Raw genomic sequence first — 22,463 nt, 5'->3', positions numbered from 1 at the left:
AGGCCAGATGACAACAAGCTTGCGTTTATGCTTGCCTGGGAAATGATCAGGAGATGTTCAGGTTCCACCATTGAAATGTGCCACTGTACAAATGTTGTAGGAAACCACTCTGTGGAGTTGTTATTTTCAATAGATAACTTACTGAAAGACCGTAATTTTGCCTAAGTTAATTTTGGAAAGTTAATTTAGGAGGAGGATAAAATGATTTGGTCCATTCCTCTCTTTTTCATTCATTTTGAACGGACATGAATGACTACAGGTTCAACATTCATTTAAATCTTTGATAACACTTTAAAAGTCTGATAACGTTTTGAACCTGTTTTAGAGTGGGGGAACAAGATAATTTATGTTGAATAATGTACGTAGGGAGCTTATTGCATTTGAGCTTCTTTCATTTTGATGCCTCCCCAACAAGAAATATGAAGTACTTTATCCATGTACCATAGCCATAGGTTATCTCAATTCACCAAATACTCACCTTGAGGTAATGACATGCACGTGTAGAACTGCTCTGGTGCTTCTCGAGGCAAATACTGTTACCTTGTAGTAACTTCTTTGCATGTTCTCACCCTTCTTCATCATTCACTCTTTTGCCAGGCATTGCTAACAAATATACGCGCGCGCGCACACACACACACACACACATATATATATATATTTTTGGCATGGATAACACAAATACAATGAACACTTGACTTAAGAGGTGACATGGAGGTTACCCATGCCTGCAGGACCACATGCAGCACATGTATGCAGCTGTGGCTCTTTGATATTGTGCCTGAGCTTGCTGAGTTTGCTTGCAGGAAAATGGCAGGCTTCACAATATTTATGTCCTTCATGTACATCCCTGCATCGTTGTTAGGTGGTTCTCATCTTTTCTGTGTGGGAACAGCTAGTGTGTTTTTCCATAGCAGGCATCTAATTTCGCATTAAATGTTGGAGGGGTCACAGAACCTTCAATTCAATGTATTGCAACCAAAACCGTGATTGCTATCTGATATGTAGCTGTTTTAAACATTAGTTTTTCTGGGAAAGAAGCTTTCCAGCCTTTGCATTCTGGATAGATTTATTTATTTCCTTTTGCAAAAGTGAGCTCGAGCATAAAGCTGAGCTAATTTGGGTGACTTTATTTGAATACATTGGTACTGTTATTGCTTATACTTAAATTATGTATACAAACATGACACTTCTAACAATATTGTGGCTGTATCCTTTGCTAGATACTCTTAGGGTGAATCACAGTCCATCTGTGCCTCAGTCTTGCAACATATACAATGGGGATAATAAAGCCTGCGCTGATTCATGAAGTTCTCGTGAATTTTAATGAACAGGTTGAATCAGCTGATTTCTGAGCAGGAATGTAAAGCATTGAAAATCTGTTGCTGCTAAGATGAAATCAACACCTACAGAGTCATTATGACGCTAGCAGTTCAGATGTAAACAATTCACAACAGTTCTGCTCTGAATCTCAGAATGGATGTGGCTGTTTTGCACAGTGCAGTGCTACCTGGAGTAAGACAACTGAAGTAACAGAAAAGCAATAGTCTGTTAGCATAATGACCAGCTTGAGTTAAAGTAAATATCTCCCAGCAAGTAATGCAGCTACATTTCGTGCAACTTGCTTTCTTTCCTGACTCTGAAGTTTGTGTAGATATATGTTTTATATTCTTCTTTTCGTTGTAGTCATTCCAAAATTTTATTCTTGGGATACCTCCATAGTGCAGTGCTGGAGAGGACCAGGGACCCTAGTGAAGATCCAAATGCCTGCCTTGGTTAATGGTTGGCTCACTCTCGTTCTTTTTTCTTTTCCAGAAGCTGTCTCCAAGACAATAGCTTTGTTTTGGAAATAGTCCATTCTGGAGGCATTATATGCCACTATGGGGCTTTCACCATCCTTCAGCACTCTCCCAACATGGGCATTTGGGCCTTTGAACATGCACAACATTCACTCTCCTGCTATGAAAATACCATATTACTGGGTTACGATGTGGTCCCCGGGTTGTTTCAGATACTTTGAATTGAGATGTACTTCTACTCAATGCTAACCGTGTATCAGCTGTGCAGGACCAGGTAATGCAGCCCCAAGCCCCTCCACCAAGAGCAGTGAGGTGTGGATGTGACCAGTTTGCAGTAACAGGAGGTGTTGCCAAGCTGTGTGGATGTGAGCCAGAGGGTAACATTTGTCACACATTGAGCAGTGAAGTCCTTGGTCACGGAGACTGCTTTGGACCCACTGACAGGCTGGCTCTGCTCACCCCCTCTGGACCAGTTGCCTCTTGTATTTGCCCGTCTTTTTTCTCTCCTGTGTAGCCAAGCCTTTGCTTTGGCTCATTCTCTTTCCTCTCGTTTTCCTTGCTCACTTTTCTTTCCTTAGCCTGCATTTGCTTACTGTTTAAACCTTCATCCTCAGCCCTGCCCTTTGCCTTACCCCCCTTGCCTTTCCTCTGAACAGCTCTGGCTCGATGTGCTGGAGCGGCTGGGTGGAGGTCAGCACAGGGAGAGCGTGTCCGACACGTGCTGCACACGTACGTGTGTGCGTGTCTGTGTGCATTGCCGTCTGTGCCTGCCCTCTGTATCGTCCTCTGGTAGCAGCCATTGCTAACATGGAGAGGAAAAGCAGATGGCTTTCAAGGAGATATCAGCTATCTAAAAAAAAAAAAAAGTAAACACCACCAGAAGTTAATTTTGAGCCTGGCAGTAAGAAGGAGCTGATCAATGCCATTTTTCCCATTCTCCTGCTACTGCCATTCCCTCCCAACTATTGCAACTTTCTTTCTGTAATAATTAATAGAAGCTTTCTGATTAACCCAAGCCCTTCTTCTTCATGTAAGTAAAAGGACAACCAAGACCCCTCTTCTAGTGCAAAAAGGGTTTGCTGGAGAGTGCTTAGCACTTGTATCACTTAAACACCTCCAACAGTCCTATCCTCCACTTCTGACTTTTAACGTAAGCGCCCTGAAAATGTCCGAGTTATGCAGTAGCAAATGGCAGTACTTTTTTCACATCGTGTTCTGGTATGCTCTCACATTCACATTCATTGATCATAATGTGGGCATATTACCAAGTAATTTACTTTTATGGGAAGCTACGATGATTAAACTCCTGAGGATTTAATGACCTTGAGGTTAGTAGATTCTTTGGAGCAGAGCAAAGCGGAGTGTTAAACTGTATAGCAGCTTTTATTTGTTAAATATTATTTTTGCCATGACAGAAAACTGGCAGAATGTTTTTTTTTCCATGTATGTTTCCTTTGGTCTGACTAAAAAAAGTTACTGAATAGGGAAGAGCAAATTTCCATTCTTCTTCACGCCTACTGAATGTTCCGTCCCCACCCAGAGGACGGCAGCTCGTCCACAGACGTAGAAGTGACCAGGGAGCAGTGTGAGGGTTCTTGAAATGTCTCCAGGTGACACAACCTGGCCATCATCCTCATTTTTTTTTTTAGTAACAAATAAAGACTGTTTTGATCCTTGACTTTGGAAACCGTCAAGGAAACAAAAGTTGACTGTGTCTTCAGTTTTCCAAATATCTCTGTGAGAAGAGAATCATTCTGAATAAATAAAATTTTTCCTATTCCTCCTGGGAACAAGTAGTTGTTCTGGAAAGCCAGTGAGTACTTTGGGTAGAAAGCCTCATTTTGCTGCTGTTACTTAACAAGGATTGTATGATTTTATTGGTGACTCTGAAGGGCTGGGGTGAGGAGGAGAAGGAGAAAGCCAAAGAAGAAAGAGCAGGAGGCAAGGTGAGATATTGTGCCTTCTTATTTAGGTATGGCTCAATCCACTGAGCTTGCTGGTCAGCAAGTTGTCACATACCTCAAGTAGTCTTCGAGTAACAGCTGGGGGGAGGTAACAAGCAATAGTTACAGAGAAACTTTGGTCTGATTCCTGGACACCTGCGACCTCAATAGCACTAATGGATACTTTGAATTTTCTCCCATTTTCAGTGGATTCCCTTAGTTCTCAGGTGAATTAAGTACTAGCTGACTATTCTATTTGCATAGGGATTTTATGGCTTGGTGTTATTGTTATTCTGGCATTAATATAAGCAAATCCTACATCCCAAATCAAACTGGGCTATTCATATGGAAGCTGTGCCATCAAAAGATCAATCAGTTGTAATAACAAGTGTTTGAAAGATAAAGTATAAAATACGGTATGTGGAGTTGCAAATACATACATAACAGTGAAAACTTTAACCTGCAAATTGATTGTGCTTATGTGATGTATTTCAGAATTTTAGTATATTTGGGCAGAAAAGTTGTTGACGACATAATTATGTCATGTTTTAAATATGGGTGGCAGCAGCAGAGAAAAATGATACACATAAGTGAAACTTCACATATCTTTAGAAAAAATAAGTACACTTTACTAAACTGTACGTTAATCTGCCCTGTCTGACCAGTAGCTGATAGGTGGTTTCTTAGATATTAGTCAATATCTAAGAATATTCTTGTGTGGTGGCCCCCAGCACATGTTCATCCTGGAGAAGTTCATCCTGGAGATGACAAGGCTGTGGGGAGACCCCATTGCAGCCTTTCAGTACTTAAAGGGAGCTTATAAAAAAGATGGAGAGCGCTTTTTTCTAGGTCAGATTACGATAGGACAAGGGGGAATGGTTTTAAACTAGAAAAGGATAGATTCAGATTAGAGGTTAGGAGGGAATTCTTCACTCAGAGGGTGGTGAGGCCCTGGCACAGGTTGCCCAGAGAAGCTGTGGATGCCCCATCCCTGGAGGTGCTCAAGGCCAGGCTGGATGGGGCTTTGGGCAACCTGGTCTGGTGGGAGGTGTCCCTGCCCAGGGCAGGGGGACTGGAACTTGATGGTCTGTAAGGTCCCTTCCAACCCAAGCTGTTCTAAGATTCTATTAATATGTATATGTTCATGACATACAGGTATGTCCTAAGTTTTACAAGCATACTACATTTATTATCTGTGATCAAAACAACCACAAATTTAAAAATAACTTCGAATTTTGTTTTTTTTTTTTTTTCCAGAAAGTAATTTAAATACATCCTTTGTATGCAGATAGGAAAAGGAAATGTGGTAAAGCCCTCTGTAGGCTGATACCCTCAGGAGCTCAGAAAGATTGGATGAGAAGTCATAGACTGTGAACTCAAAAATGGAGGCATGCTGCATTAATCTTTTGTCCTGCTGGCACTTGTGCACTGAAAGCTCTTTGACAACTGAGGTGTGCAGGTTAAGTGTGCGTGTTAAAGCGTGGAGAATGGGGATACTGAGATAAAGATTAATTTTGCCAGACCTCAGTCACCTAACAGGTGCCTAAGTTTAAGATAAGTGTCTAGGCTCCTTTGATAATTAATTAGCTGAAACAGGTATTTCAAGAGTGTGGGCTCATCCCATGTGCAGTTGGCTGAGATAGGTAGATAAATGAACTATAGAGAGAGCAAACAATGAGCTATTCGTTAAAGCTAGGTGAAACGAAAGCCATCGTCAGCTCTTCCATGCCTGGACACCTTCGACAGATTATGGTCTAATGAGTCACTATCTTACTCTTATTGCCCGCACACAATGTTTGGACAAAGCTGTGTACAGATATATGTGATTCTTTTTGGGAGTCTCATGCATCATGCTAACAACACACGCCATGTATGTTCTTTCAAATTCCATGAATTTCTGAAAGAATTGCATGTCCTCCCCAATAAATACAGCTTCTGCTGCTGCAGACCTGCCAGTGCCCAAGAACTTGGCTGTGAACAACATTAGCCATGAATATCGTTCGTGTGCATATAGTTCTGGGTGTGTGCTCTGAAATCTGAAGGCAGGCTACGTCTTGATAGTGTCCTCTGCGAGAAGGTAGACGACAGCAATTCAAGGCAGGCTGAGATTTCTGAAATACTTTGCAGAAGTTGCAGATATGCACTTATTGGAATTTAAAAAAATATGTAATATTTTTACAACTCTGTCCAATAGGAAAATTTTGTTGTGGTAATGAACTATGCTATTCTAGAACATATTTTTATGGTAACATTATCTTACATTAATTAGCACAATGGAGATATGACTGTGTCCAAAGCTGTGTATCTCTGTGAGATAATATTCCACTTACAACCATATTCCATATGCACTATATTTTTTACACCCTAGTAATGAACTGCTGCTGAGGCTATGCATTACTGACGGTGCAAATAAAGATATTAAATAAAAAATCTAAGAAATGCAGAGTCTCATAGGATAGCTTATAAAATGATTGAGAATTTAAAAGCAAAATGTGATTGCAGAACTGTTTGCCGTTGTATCAGCCCAGACCTTTGATTTTGTACATAAAGATACTGGCAAGATAAATGTAAACCAGGTTGGTGCCATTAAATTAAATTAGAGCTGTAAGAACGTTCATCAGAATAAAATAAATTTGCACCAGTCACACCCAGAATTATTGTTCTTAGATGCTGAAGAGCATACAATGATAAAAAAAAATACGCATTGTTCAGTGCTTTGTTTTACATCTGTGCTTTTTTTCCTTACAGTACAATGCTGTGGATACAAATCCTTTATCTGTGTATGTTATGCAGCCCATCTGGAACAAAATTATTAAGGTAAGGGTCTTATTTAACAGAATATCACGTGATAATATAAGAATTTATTTTAGACGCAAGAAGTATTTTCATTTAAAGGTATATATTGATTAATAAAGCTGAAATTAAGACATCCATATAAAAGATAACAAATTACCGGACACATATAAGACGAATATGTGTGGATTTAGAGTTTTTTTTTTTTTGTGGGAAACAAGGTTTATTTGTTGTGGTTTTTTTTTTCTTTTTTCTTTTTCTGGTCATTATGCAGCAGGCATCAGTTTCTGTTGCATCTTTCATTAAACAGCTTTGCAGACATTAAAGGGTTTACTTAGTACATACTATTGTTGCACAGCATATGCCACCTAACAACAGCATGGCTTTATCTCTGTGCTGTGCAAGTGATTTTATGCAAGTGCTGTCTCATTTTCTCCCAAGGGTACTTGCTTTAGGGAGCTCGGCATTTCTCTAAGAAGCTGAAAATGAGAGCGGTTACCATGATCACCGTAACGACTGGGAGATGGCATCCCTTGAATGCATTATGATCTGCAGTTTTTAAAAATAAAACTGCTCACAATTAGCTTTGCTGTTGTTGGCAAAAGCAGAGGCTTTATCTCAAATAAATATAAACTTTATTGATCTTCAAGGAAGCAATAACTTCTGCACGTCTCTGAAATGGAAATCTTTAGAGTGGAGCAGACTTAAAGGAAAAGTATATGCAAGAAAAATAGATGCATGTGGTCTGCCATGTTTGGGTTTTATAACTCAGCTGTTGCTTATGCTTGGTGCAGCAAGAAAATTGTAGTATCTCATTCATTACCTCAATGTAATTTCTTAAACTGTTCATATGTCCTAACTTCAGAATTAAAAAATAACCAGAGCCTGGTATAAAAAGAAGGCAATTCCAAGATGTGAAACTAAATTCAATAATTCTGTTAGGAGAAATTTGTTTCCATTCCCATCCCAATATAGAGGAAAACATTGAGGCAGAGAAGCTCCCCCAGCACTCAGGAGTCCTGTGCAGATGAGGCTTTACTGTGCAGCCATGCTCTGGTTTGGGAGATTCAAAAATATTTGACTGCTGTCAAACTGAAGAGAAAGTATCACCAGAGAAAAACTTCCTTTGGGGTTGAGTTCTTCTAACAGTTGCAGGGTTTTCCTGGCAGGAAAGCATCAATCTGCTTGACAGTCCCCATGGAGCATCGAGTGATAGGCCCCATGAAAAGTGTTTATATATGTTATATAAGCTTACATATGATGTTTACATATCTTAAACCTCCTTAAATTCTAGCTGAGCAGTATTTTGTTCACTTCGTGCTGGAGGAGAACCCAAAGCAGAGCACAGGGCTGAAAGAGGGCGATCTGAGTGCAGAACCAAGGGCTGGAGCGGGTGCTGTCCTGTCTTTGGCTTCCCCATGGCAGCTTTGCCACCGTGCATGAAACTATTAACACCTGCATGAAGCTATAGGGTAACAATTAGCTTTCTCTACGCGCTCTCTAGAATTATTCTGATTACGCAACTATATTTATTCCTAATGAATTAATTCAATGCACAGTCCTTTTGCCTTTAATTAAGATTTGTGTTTTATAATAAAGCACCATCGCTTGCTATCTGATGGATAATGGACAGCATTACTTAGCTCCTATACTCACTGAACCTTCTTCCTGTATTTGTATTCATGAGAAATCACATTTGTGCAGGACAATAAGAGGAAAAGGAGGAAGTCCCCCTAGGATACACAGGTGTATGCCAGCTCCATTGAAGTCAATTAACCGACCCCCCAGTTGCCTTATGAACTTTGATTTTATCATTAGAATCATGCGTGAGTAGAATTTTAGTGGTCTCAAGTGACTTACTTAAAGAATATTTCAAGTTTCACCAGAGCCTTATATAAATACATGTACTTTACAGATTATTATCCACATAGGCAGTTGATTATATTAAAGCATTTGTTGTTTGGATTAAGGCTTTAAGCATGAATGACTGTGGACCCATTAAAAAAGAAATCAGTATTTTGTGGAACTATAAAGAACATTTTGCAAGAGAGCAGATGTTATTCTTCCCAGCGGAGCCTGTGGTTGTATTAATCATGTAGTGCATCAATGCATTAGACTTCTCCTGTCTGTTAATTAGATAATAAAGTTTGGAACGTGTTCTTTTGTAGGATACTAGGATACTGGTAAAGTCAGGCTGTGTTTTTCCAATATGTTTGAGAAGTTAATTTTCACCACCCTGTGATTTCTGAATTGTGAAATAGGGTGATGGTAGTGTAATGCTAACCAAAAGAATAATGGGCATTGACTATAACAAAAGGGATTTTGCAGCTGGAATATTTTCCAAATACCTAGACAGATTAGGTCAGTTAGGGATCAAAACAATGACTAACTGAAGGAGAGGCTGTTTTCCTGAGGACTGATCTCTTGTAACTGTTTTTCATTGCAAGTCTGCCAAAGGGATTGCACATGTAACAACATGCTTTGATGGTTTCCTTCCTAAAATACAGGTTAGCAAGACAGTGGGTTAAAATAATGTCCTCATGTTTGTACTGCATAAGTAGAAATTATTTCCCATAATAACTTAATAATGATATTGAGGCTATTTAGAATGGTGAACCTAATTAGAAAGCAGACATTTATGGCACCTCACTTTATTCAATTGACAACAATTATTATGAATCATGTAGGAGAAATCAGTCATTTAAAACAATACATTGGATGGCATCTGTATATCCATGTAAACGGTTCACACAGGAGTTGTCTAGAGGCACTGTTTCGATCCCATTTTAGAGTAAAATAGACCAGTCTAGAATTTCTTCATCAGCATCTGTCCTCATTTCATGTAAGATCACAGACAGCAGACAAATCCGATAACAGAAAATTTGTAACAAACCTCCATTTTACTAAGTTTCTGCATCCTCAGGTATCAAAAAGAGATGTGATGCTGTCACTGCATCCAGAGTGTGCAGTCACTTTAGTAAGATGAGTTTGTGCAGTGAAGAGAGTTTTTCCTTATATGAACCCTTAAAGGAACTTCGGGAAACATGTGCTATCACTTGTTCTTAGGGATTTAGACTTAGGGTTTGATAACTCAGAATTATATATATGTGTATATATATATAGTAGCTGTGTGCATTCCATTATATACTTTAATTACTGTACAATCTGATATACAGTGTTTTAAAATTACTGACAAATTCCTAGTCATAAGGAATACAGCTACCAGATTTTATATTTTTTTCCAATGCTGTTAAGGAAAACATCTAAGAAATATAGCAGAAAAATATTCAGGAATTTTCATCTGATTTTTGAAAGCTCACAGTGTATATTATCAGTTGTACCAATTCTCTTGAATACTATTGTTTGCACTATACTAGCAGAAAGAAGATCTAATTGTGATGGTTAATCTGTCTAACAGTCCAATTTCATACAATTTTTTTTTTTTTACATAGAAGTAGGAGAGAGGAAATGTAAAATGTATATAAATTAATATCTATTCATCTGTCTGTCCATGTATCTAGTCCAAAGAAATTAACAAAAAGTTTGATTTCAAAACTAATGTTAGTATCCGAAATCGTTACGCTTCATTTTCTATAATATTTAAACTGTTTCGTAATATTTTATAGTGTTGAAGTGCATTTCGAGTCCTTAGATGCTGCAAAGAATTTGATTATGTCTTCGATATTTTTACATGTTGCATATATTGATATGGTTTTTCAGTTTCAGGAGTAGCTGCTATTTAGACAATACTTCTGCAAATATGCTCTGTCTAAAAATCATGTAGACAGTTGTATGTATTATTTCAGAAAATATTTTGGAAAAAAATGGGCTACTTGGGAAGAGCGTTACCATAAAGGACCCCTGCTGCAGTGTAAGGAACACCTGAAAGCCACAGGGGATGGATAGCTGAGAAGGGTTAATGGGACAAGAAATTAGGGGCTTAGGAGGAGACAGAGAGTCCTTTTCAGTGCTCTGCAAAGTCAAACGAATTAATGTAGTGTTCATAGTTTATGGCTGAAGATGGGACCCTGCAGAAAGTTACTATCTGGAGAAGTCAGGAGCTATTTGTAATGAGTTCTTCTTAATCTAAAAGTGTCTGTTTTTGTTGATGTTTGGAATTGGAAATTATTAGCGTGTTTTAGAAGAGCAAGTTTCCTTGTTGCAGTGTGGGAATAGAAAGCTTAGCAAAACCCTGCCACCTAGATGCTGAATTGCCACACTGGGGTGCTGTAGGCTTCTTTCAGTTGTTCCATACAAAGCTTTCCTTGGTGTCTGGGCAAATAAGGGATAGCGTATAACAGAGGAAATGCAACATTTTTATGTTACGCTTTTACTGCAGTCACATCGATCAAAGGCAAAAGGGTGGCATTTGAAAATAAATTGCTCCAGAAATTAAAACGGTGTTTTACTTTGAAAATGGAAAAACATGCTGTAATATGAATATTGATGATGTCATATACAGGCTTCTCCTTTCCTGATAAAAAATATAAAATATTTATTCAAAATAGGACTTTTAATTTGAAAGAGGATTTTTCTTAGATTTTCTTTTTTCTTTTTAACAGATAGTGCCTTTGTGGATTGCTCCCAACCTTCTAACATTCTCTGGATTTGTCATGATTTTAGTTAATTATTTTCTAATATCTTTTTATGACTGGGACTACACTGCCTCAGGTAAATATCCTTATATTGTAATTTTTCAGAATTACAGAGCTGCTTCTGTCACACTTCTGAATGATACAGGGGGGAACACATACCTGAATCTTACACTCATTCCCTTAACAGGGCTTCATGTGCATATAGGAGGGTCTGACCTCACACGTGGCATTATAAATTTAGGTCATTTTATTGGAAAAACTTAATTTCATTCCTAAATATGGGTTTCAGGATGTGCTGTTTGAACTCTACGATAATATCCCATTTTACTTAAAGTGTGTGCCAGGATTTTAATGCACAGTCAAAGAACACCCTAATGTTCTTCATAAAACTTTTGTTGGTTTCGCATTTCCTAATGCCTGAATCCATGCCTGAATGAGTTAATTTCCCTTTCATTACTCCATAAAAAATTCACCTCCTCTCCGTTCAAGACTGCTTCTAGACAAAGAAGAAATAGTTTCTAAACAAATACTTCTTGAAATTCTCAAAGTCCAAACCTATATTTTCTCCTTATGATAGACCAAGGCAAAAGCTATTTGGAGCTGATTGCTCCCGAGCGTAGGCAATGTTCAATTCTGGACTTCTCAGACCAGTTGTTGAAAAAAGAAGAGTGGTAAGCACCTCCCAGGTGATTAACATATAAAGATCTTTGCTTTTCTTTAAATTAGACAACTTGGGCAAAGCTTAGCACTTTATTTCCTGAAATAAATCTTTGTTACTTTTAATTTCTTGTGCACGTGGTTGGATTTGGGAGGTACTCTGCAGTGAGCTGTTTGTCCGTTTATTGCAACAATTCTAGAAGCAGAGATATTTGCTAGCAGTTTTGGTTTAAAAATGATCCTGTATGAGCATCAAATTTTCAGAGGCCATGAATCTCCTGTTACATGTTGTGTAACTACCTGCCCTCATACTTAAACACTCTCATTTTATTCCATACAGCTGATAATTACCAAGTTCTGTAATAGTATAGCATCCAGCACTGGTCTCTTGATGGGACAATTTCATCTTGACACATTCCCAGTAGATACATGTTGAACTCGAAGGTATTCGAGATTGTGACTAAAGTATGTTCTTCTGTGTGCCGTTTGCAAGCCTGCTCTTGGTTTCACAGGGGCACAGTGTCCATCATTTCTGTATTGATTGAAAACGTTCCTGCAATCTAACGAGTCTTTTGAATATCAGATATCTATTCCACGCGAAGGAGCAGGAATAAAAGACTTAATTTCCTGGACAGCTGTTTTTCATTCTGCAGTTTGAAAACGTGCAGCTAGGAGTCAGGAAGTGCCGTCTTCTCTTTCACACGGGCAGCGCGAGGTGTTGAGTTGAGAGGAAGGTGCTCGGGAGCGTGCCTTCAGGTGCTGGGTCCGGGCGCACCCCTGGGTGCAAGCGTTCCCTCCTGCACGAACCCCAGGGGGCTTCGCAGAGCTTACTGATGGGTTGCTGCTGGCTCCCGATGGAGAATGTTTAATTTGAACAGAACGCTCTTTGGAAAAAAAAGATTGATTTCTTGGAAAATAACCTCGGGCTATTGCTGTCAGAAGAGCAGTGACAGAACCTTGTGTTCTGTCTAATTCAGCTTTCTTTCCCGGATTCATTAAAAATATTAGGCACCTTATCAAAAGGAAAAAAAAAAAAAGGTACTAATATATGTCCTAGTCTAAGGGCAAAATTTTCCTGTTCAGATCTGTATGTTAAAACTGCCATACAACTGCCATTGGTGCTAATAAAAATGATTAGGCTTAAAAGCTATTATTTTTTAGAATATTACATAGACATTAACTATTTTTTGATGGGTATTCTTCCCATGACCTGTGAAAATTATTGCTTAGCTTCTATTATTATTTTGTGCAATACTAAAGTCTTTTCAGGACCAAAACCCTTTACTTTATCTTCTTTTCTTTACAGCACAAGTATATTCAAGCCTGGTCATTGATTGCTTGAAATGGTAGAGCTCACTGATGACCTAAGCTGATTGAAGGTCAAAACCAAATACTTAATTCTGTTTGCCATTGTAGGCTAATCAGTGGCAGCTTGTATATACGTATATGCATATCTTGGTGGCTTGCTTTGATATTAACCACTGCTGTACTGACTCACTACCCAATTTATTTCAGGTACCAGTCCTGGACTTGTTCCAACCTGGGTGTGGCTGTTCAGTGCTTTTACCACCTTTTGTGCTTACGCTTTAGGTAAGGTACAATGGAATGATTCACACATCTGACGTCGTCATGTAGTTTTATCTACTAGTTGCTAGGGCTGATTCCAAGATGAAGAGTTATAGTAAATAAATTATTGCTCTCCAAAATTGTTCTCTGAGATGAAAACAAAAACAAAAACAAAACAAAACCAATAAGATTAAAGAAAAAACACAACAATTTTTAATGATATATTAAAGCTTCTATGACTACAGCTCTTATCTCTAAAGTTCATTTTTTTTAGAGGAACAATAGAAATCATTGCATAGCAGCAGTCGTTGCTATTTGGTTTCATAAAAATCCTTGGCACGCAGCAGTGACATTCTGAGAAGGTACCTGACACTTGTATTAACAGAGAGTGCTTTCAAAGACAGGGAAAATAAAGGACAAAGCAGAGAAAAAGGAAAATGAATGTAGCATTTAACCTAGCATTTAAGGCACTTTGGTGCTTATGGTGTGTGTCAAGAGTGATGGTATGAGTGGGGTGACCAGCCTGAGCTTCTCATAGAGATATCTTTTTTCTTTTCCCCCCCCGTGGCTGTTTTTCTTCAATAACACCTTTACATAATTTTCTGTTTTATATTCCATATTTACTTTTACAGCATACTGATATTTCTAGGTCCATTACACTTTGCTGTGCAGTTTTGTGAAGCTACACCTCAGTGAGTTCAGATGTAGATATGGACTGATGCACATCTTGGAGTGACACAGACAGCAGATGGATGTCTTGCTTTCTCTGCAAAGCTAACTCGTGCCAAACTAGAGCATGGAGCTTCAGAGCTCCTTCTGGGGGGACTCAGGCTGGTATGTTTACATGGACTACACTGCGCTGTGCAAGTGTGTCAGCTCTTTTGGAGCTGGTTCCTGTAGGGACCTTCATTGCACAGTGTAGCCATATATTTGCATGCCATAGTTAAGATATCTGGGCTAGATACAAATGGGTTCTACATGTACACTGCAGTGCTGGGCAAAGATTCTGGCCACTTTTGATACCAGACCTGTGCATGTAGAGACATCTTCATTAACCTGGGTGTATCCCATTGTGCATACATCTCTCTCTGTATTCTGAATACGTTGGCATTTTACATTCAAGTGGGAGTTTGGGCCAAAATTATTTTGTCCAGAATTTCTTTGTATTTGTATCTTAAAAATCATTGGGACAACCATCACTTGAAGTTGATTACCAGTCAGATTTCCCTAACAGCTCTCTCTAATCATTAGCAGCAGCAATAGTTTCTTTTGTGAAAACCATTTGTTTTGTAACTGTAGGAAATGTCATGAAGTGGCTATTGTTTCATAAATAGGAATTCCATATTGGAGCTGTTATTGTATGACACCCCAGAAAGCTCTTTGGAAATTTAGCTTCTGAGGTTCTTAATGTGGATGCTATTTACCAGTGAGGCCTATAGTTCCGAATGCTTGGAAGGCTAGGAGTATGATGTTGACAGTCAAAGCTATAATGAACTGATATATATGTAGATTTTTGTGTCTGCTGTCCAAGCCACTTTATGAAATATTTAGTCTCAGATTTAATTCTCCATGGCCAAAGTTTTCCCATTGGAAGATTGCAAAGAGCCATAATAACTAACCAGATATGCAACTTAAGTCTCTCTCAGCTTCTTTTTAATGACACAGTTACTTTCTCCAAATTTCCTGGTATGTTGCTCTTTTTTCCCATTTGTTAAGGTGGTTTGGTATATTTTCCCTTTCCGTAAAATTGAATGGTTTTAGCTATTATTTTGAATTTCAATATTTAAAAGTGATGTAATCTTTAATAAAACTGAATATTTATAAACCTTCCTGAGACAAACTATAAGAATTCTGAAGCAACGGAAACATGGGGCAATGTATGTCCTCTATTGAACATACACTCTTATTGGCATGAATGATTTCAAAATGACACCTAAAACAGAAAATATTGTTGATATGGACATATAATTTCATGGATGTATTAGAATGAGTCCAGAGGAGGGCCACAAATGTGTTCAAAGGGCTGGAGCACCTCTCCTATGAAGACAGGCTGAGGGCATTGGGGTTGTTAAGCCTGGAGAAGCGAAGGCCCTGGGGAGACGTTATAGCGGCCTTCCAGCACCTAAGGGGGCCTACAGGAAAGCAGAGGTTGGTGAGGCACTGGCACAGGTTGCCCAGAGAAGCTGTGGATGCCCCATCCCTGGAGGTGCTCAAGGCCAGGCTGGATGGGGCTTTGGGCAACCTGGTCTGGTGGGAGGTGTCCCTGCCCATGGCAGGGGGTTGGAACTGGGGGATCTTTAAGGTCCTTTCCAACCCAAACCATTCTGTGACTCTATGATTCTATGATATCTTGAAAAGCTAGTGAAACCACATGGAAAAGGTGTATAAAGATTTCATGAAAACAGTTTAATACATGTATTATAAAGTTCCCATGTTTTTCCCCATGTCTGTTATAATTAGAAGTTCTGTATTTCTTGACGCTATTATGAGTCTAAGAGTTTTTAATAAAATGTCCCTACAAAACAAAAACCATTGTTTCACCATGATGTACATATTTTAGTATCTAATATGAGTATTTTTTGTGATAACCTAAAATAATTTATGAATAGAGGAATCTTTTTTTCATTCTCATTTTAAAAAAGAATTACCCCTATGACTGAATTCTCTTGAAATATGAAAGACCATATAATACTTAGGAATGCTTAGGTACCTATTTGCTACTTAAGTTTCAGAAGCATCCTTTAGTAAAGAATTTCTACGTTTGTACTACACTATTCAAGTAAACTCAAGCTTATACACAACTTTCTCTCTGCACATTTCAGTAAGTTACTGTTAATTCAATGGCAGTGTTAATGGAGAGAGAATACGGCTCAAGACGGGGACAAGACATGTTTGAAATCTCCTATGAGATCTTTAATTTTTAGAGTTATGAGAACTGTCTTAAGAGCTTTGTATTTGACTTGAGGATATCTCACAGCTGTTTAGGTATTACAGTAGGGAGATCATCTAAAATCTGTGACAAAATGAAATTCCATGTTTTCCTGGTTTAGATCCCTGAAGTATATTTACATTGAACAAAACCCAGAGTGCTGCCAAATAATCCAGAGAAGTAGGTAGCACGTGATCTGTAGCAGCTGTGGAATCTTGGTTTCACTTTGCTGAATTGTCCCTTCAGTCAGTTATGGGTTAATAATGCTATCAATAGCTGATAATTGTTAGCTATAGTACCTGCCAAGTAACATAAAAAAAAAATCTTTTCCCTGTTATTACAGTGAGCAATTTGTGTAAGATTTGTTCCGTTTACTTTTTCCAAAGAGGTTCAACCTGTGTATTTACGCTTACTCAAAGAAAAAACTACTTCTAAAATGCTCACCAGCGCAGTTACAGAGTGGAGGCTAAGGGTTTGGCAATACAGCCAAGAAAAGATACAGCTGCTAGACCTTCCTCCTTCTCCCTGCCTTTCCCGTCCCTCCTTTGTGCCACCTCCACTGCTTTTCATACACTCGCAGAGCCAGCTCTGTTTAGTGACCCAGAATCAGAAAAAAACTTCATGTTTGGCTGTGGGTCCTCCCCTGCTCAATGGCAATGAATTCTCAGATTGACTCAAGCCACGCTGTCAAACCATATTGCAGAGTGAGGTCCACTACAGTGTTTGGGCATCTTTCAAGCACTTAAGCGATCAACACGTAACTCAGCTTAACAGTAAGGTATTCTTGTATCCTAAGATTTCAGCCAAAATTCTCTTTAAAACAGCTTATATAGGCACAGGCACAAATAAGTTTTGTGAAATTGGCTCCATTTAACTGTTAGTCGTTGGGTCATTTAGCATCAGGTAGCACAAATGCCTTGGTGAATCTATCCCACAAGCATGCTCTGTGAGTCTGAAGTGTCAGAAGGTCCACAACACCAATGGACAGTTGTGGAGCCAAAGGGACACATTTCTGTGCTTTTGTTGAGAAGCTGGTTGCATGGACTGACATAAAAGTGTGTTAAGGCCACTAGGGACAAGTAATTATGAATGTCTTTCTAAAGCATGTAAGGATGGTGGCATTCAGTAGAAGAACTGAGGTAAGGACAACGTTACATGAGAACTGAGACAAATATTTTATGACCAATACTGACGTGTTGGTATTGAAAAGACCGTTGTGCCTCCGTTTGCTGTCATCAGTGTATTTTTCCCATGTTATATATAGCAGTGAATTGTAGGTAAGTATATATATAGTAAAGTCTATGTGAAGAAAGTAACTTCTCTTGTTGTGCTCTAATTCTTTCTTTCTTTTCCTTTTCCAACCCTTTCAGACTCCATAGATGGGAAACATGCTCGAAGGACTCAGTCCAGTAGTCCTCTGGGAGAACTGTTTGACCACGGGCTGGATAGCTGGGCTACCTCCATTTTTGTGCTTTCTTTTTTTTCCGTCTGTTCCCGTGACAATGGGAAGACTGGAGTTTCTGTATATACAATGTATATATATTTAAGCATTGTCTTGTTTAACTTTATGTGTTCACACTGGGAGAAATATAACACGGGAGTTCTTTTTCTTCCTTGGGGATACGATCTAAGCCAAGTGGTAAGTATTTATCATTCCTGTTTTATTTTTATTTTTTTAACTATGTTAGTGTTTTCATAATATTACAGAAATAGAAAAATATAGCTCAAGGCAAATGTATTTGGCTGAGAGTTTGAATGTGAAATAGCATAACCCTAGAAGTAATTCAAAAAAATTTCCTGCATTTGCAAAGCAGGGAAATTCTCAAGCAAATTGTCAGCATCAGGGATTCATTGCCTTGCAGGAAAAAGAAAAAACTTGCAGCAAGCCTAGCAGCCAGATGGCATGCGTGAGAATGTCATTTAACTGCATTTGATTTGTGATATTAACAAAAATTATTATGCTCTCTGAAGCCATAAGCAATTTTCCCACAAACACTAGGTTCTGAGGCGCTATGCAGATTAGTCCAAACAGTGTTTATTAGCAGTAATTATACAGTTATACATCGCTAGACCTGACCGATTCTACCACCTCTTACGTAGCATGTGGTAATGTAAATAGCGTTGTACTGTACGGCGAGCGTTAACTGTTGTCAAGTGGCTTCTACACTTGCGGAAAAGTCACACTGCTGAAGGTCTCCTCTTTGGGCATGGTGTAACACAAATAACCTGTCAGTCCACAGCCAGTTCACAGGTGACTCCTTGCCTGGCCTACAGCCCTGCCGTGAGGTGGGCCTCTTCAGAAACATGCCCAAATGCGCGAGTGAGTAGTAGCAGTAGTAGCAGCAGCGGCTTCGTTGCATCGCCAAGGGGCCAGTGCTTGGATTTTGGGGCTAACTAGCTTCTGAGATAGCCAGGCTCTTGCAGCCTGAAGAGCGCACTCCCAGTCTTCCCGGCTTCCTGTCACAGGCATGAGATGAAAGGTACAGCCAACTCTACATAATTGAGAAGAAGTTTGACAGACGTTCAAATACGTGTTTTAATGGAAATAGAGTATTTGAATTAATGGCTGCAGATGTACTGCTGTAAACATAATCAGAATCCAGTGGTTTGAGAACAGCTCGGAGACGGTGGTCCAGCTGCGGCGCATCTGTTTCATCCCCCAGAAAATCGGCTCTGGGAGAAGGAGTTGGCTCAGGACGACGACATTAGGCAGCCAGCTGGTCTGCAAGTTTCAGCCATAGCTCTGTAAGGCTTCTTAGTGAAGTTCCTTCGGCCGGAGAGGAGTGGCCGTGTTCATACTGATTTCACTTGTTGCTCAAATGACCACTGTAGGTATAAATGGGCATATGTAGAAAGCTCTTTTCGATTGCTGCAGCATCAGAACTGTATTAGTGCTTAAACGTGAGTGGATATCAACTAATGGAGCAGTACTGTGCACTCTGCCGGTGCTTTTAGTGACCTAGGCCTCTGTGACAGCTTTCCCATCTGGAAAATAACGCTAATAACACTTCCCTGCCTCACAGATTTGTGGTAAGGCTTAATTTCAGTTAAGTTTGTCAACTGTTTTGGTTAACTCAGATGCAAGGTGCTAACAAGTATTATTTCCTGTTCCCCTTTGATGCTGGATTGCTGTCCAGGATGCTTTCTTTCTAGTAACTTCTGTGGTGATTTTTTTTTTACAGTCAAAATGATAAACATACAAATGTAAAGATTTTTTAATGCTTTTTAGTACAACCATCAACAGTGGTGCTCTGTAAGTCAGTTTTCCTATCTGTAAAAATTAGCTTTTGTAGTTGTCATTGTCTGTGAACAAAAAAGCAATATATAACTTGTAGATCAAGGTAGGTTTTTTTTTCTTTATTCATTAGTACAAACTAAATACTATGCACACCAGAAAGCCCATACATATTTTTTTTCCAACTGTTCTAAGCAGTCTGGTAAAAGATTTTAATTATCCACCAGACATTGCCTTGGTCTTTTTTCTTTTGTTTTGTAAACCAGTTCAGCAATGTCATATGATGTGTGCACTAATAAATGTAGCTCTTCATCTCCAGCTACTGAAGGAGAGGATATGGAGGACAGTAGCAAATGGCTAACGATAAATAGTAAAGTTAATATTACCCTTGCAGTTTTTTTGTTTGTTTGGCTGGTTTGGTTTCCCCACTGCTTATCTGCCAGACATTGCCACAGTTGATTGCAGTGGAAGAGGGTGAGGAAGCACTCGCAGGCTGCTTTCAGGCCGATTCCAGCTCTTGGTTTCCTCCATGGCATTCCTACCAGGCTGCCTCTGTGCTCTCTCTTAAATAATTTCACTGGCGATATGATGCTATCGCATTGGCATGCCAGACATTCAGGTGGTCTGGTCCCCTACTTCTGCTTTTAAAATGTACGGCGTCCAGGGACTTCGGACTTCATTATCGTCACAAAGCTCAGGAATACTGTAATTAAGGTAAGCGTGCAGATAAGTGACTGTTGACCTTAACGAAAACTTAACTGGCAGGTAGCTTCCCAGGGCACTGCTGCTGAGTCAGCTCCGTTGTATATAAAGACAGGCAGCCCTCTCTGACCGGCTCTGCGTTAGCTGTGGTATTAAAAGAGCTGTTGTTCATCAGGAAAAAGTGCCTTATTACGAACAGAGAAATTTGTGGGACTTCTGCAGATGACATTTTTCTGTGACTTGACGACTCATCAGAACTGGTAACCTAATTACGGGAGCTGGGCTGTAGCTGGCACTCCAATTAGCTTTGATTAGAGCAGACAGCCATTTGTAGGAAGCTGTGTCGTGTAAACTTGAAAAATGGCTGTGATCGGTCTGAAAGAGCCGGTCAGAGCGCTGCTGTGTTTGTGGGCCCAGCATCTGCAGCAGTGGGAGCTCTTCCCCACTCTCCTCCCCCCGGCACAAAGCTGTCCTGTGCTTGTCCTCTGCAGGCAGGGAGAGATGCAGCAGGAGCGGCCTCCTGTTACCATATCGTCCAGACAGTTTTTGATAGGTTTTCAAGTGAGCACACCTATTAGAAACCACCAAAGTCACGGGCTGAAGACAAGGCTTAAGAAGAAACCCCGGGTACTTTCTGTGGGAAATTATCTCGGATACATCTTGTGAAAATGATCACTTTTTTTTTTTTATGGTCACAAGCCCAACCAAAGAAAGCTAGTATAATACCTGCAAATTAAGTTTCTTGGAGACAAAAGGACAAAGCTTTCCTGAGAAATGACAATTTTGGGCTTCCTGCCATGTGTTAATTTTTACAGACATTCCCTTGGTTATTTAAAAACCTGTTTTCCCCTGAAAAATGTAGTATTACCTAATTCTGCTGTGGCTTTTTATAAGCCACTGCAGTTGAGTTCATAGGAGGGGAGCAGAGTATTCATTGTTCTTTAATGCGATGCTGTGATACCTCTGCTGACATCGGTGCTGTAAGCTTTACACCTGCCTTAAGTGTAACAGGGACGTACCCTTCGTTTTCTTAAATACCAGATTAAAAGTGAAAATAAGAACCCCGTTAGAACTGCAGTGACTCAGGTGGCTTGCACATCCCCTCCTCTCATTATTCCCAGCCAAGAGGGCAAGCTGGAAAAAAAAAAAAAAAAAAAAGAAAAAAAGCAGGAAAGCACAAAGATCAGATGTGAAAGGAAGCAGGCAGCTCTTTGCTCTCTCCAGCACTGCCCTGCCACTGCCGGGAGCGGATGGCCAGAAGCTCTGTGTATGGCAGAGCCTGGTGGCACGGAGATGCAGACCACAAGCCCCAGGTTTTCAGTCTGAGGTGCTTCCCTCGTTGGTTCCCATGTCTGCTTGCCTGCCTGGGACAGTCCCACCTACAGTCCCAGTGAGAAAACTCTGCTTGCCCTGAAACTCCAAATAAACGAAGTGTGTGACACGGGCGGCAACGTCAACATTGTAGAACTTGCTTTTGTCCTTTCTTTCGGTATCTATCATAACATGGGAAGGAGATTTTTGGATGCTATGTACCAGGTTTTCCTATGACAAGCAGTTTGCAAAACTTATGCTGCAATATTTTAAATATTCCCTTTTCCGAGGAAGTGCTGTGGCAGCCAGTGTTTCAGCAATCAACAAAGAAATCCAGAGCAATGCACATCAGAGCTTTTAAAAATGTCTGTCTCCTCTGAGGGACAAAAAAAAAGTCTATTAAAAAGATAAATGAAGATGTGCATCTGTCAATCTTTGGTCACATTATCAGAATTTAGTGTCTTTCTATTTCAGGTTAAATAAAACATTTACCTTCAGCATTTTTCTAAGAAAAAAATAAGTGACTTTTTCTGGTGAAGAAGTAATATTTATCATTATTTAGTTTAAAGGTAGGAGTGCACTGGAGTGGTTCATGTTTACTCTTAGGAAAATGTCATATTTTATATTCAGGAGAAAACATAAACTTGTATTTTAAATGACTTTGCTCTCTAGATGTTCAGTTTGAGTACTGTGTTAACGGAAAGCATTTCAAGACACGATCAATTAATATTATTGTAATATGCTAGCGAAACAATATTACAGTAAAATTACTATCGTTTTGGTGGAATCAAAAATTTAAAAGCATAGTGTATTTTAAAAAATGATGAGGAAATGTTTGATTTTTCTTGTGTAATATAACATGCAGCATATTGATGAGCATGTGTGCAGAACACATTAACCTACAAATTAACACCATCTATTTTTTTGTCAGCATTA

At 39.4% G+C, this 22,463-nt stretch overlaps 1 protein-coding gene across 2 annotated transcripts in view; it reads left to right on the top strand.

Annotated features, from left to right (window-relative positions):
• LOC308188912 (ethanolaminephosphotransferase 1-like) overlaps positions 1-22,463 on the top strand; it is a 56,018-nt gene that overhangs the window by 11,971 nt on the left and 21,584 nt on the right. For both annotated transcript variants that reach the window (XM_080578442.1, XM_080578443.1), the window contains exons 2-5: positions 6,488-6,556; positions 11,095-11,203; positions 13,300-13,374; positions 17,650-17,918. In XM_080578442.1, the coding sequence (XP_080434568.1) occupies positions 6,488-6,556; positions 11,095-11,203; positions 13,300-13,374; positions 17,650-17,918 (522 nt within the window). The remainder of the gene's footprint in view (positions 1-6,487; positions 6,557-11,094; positions 11,204-13,299; positions 13,375-17,649; positions 17,919-22,463) is intronic.

The sequence above is a fragment of the Anser brachyrhynchus genome, assembly GCF_964034855.1.
Source record: "Anser brachyrhynchus genome assembly, chromosome: 2".
Lineage (NCBI taxonomy): Eukaryota > Metazoa > Chordata > Aves > Anseriformes > Anatidae > Anser > Anser brachyrhynchus.
The sequence above is the reverse complement of the archived record's forward strand: the minus strand, read 5'-3'. Positions and strand labels throughout refer to the sequence as shown.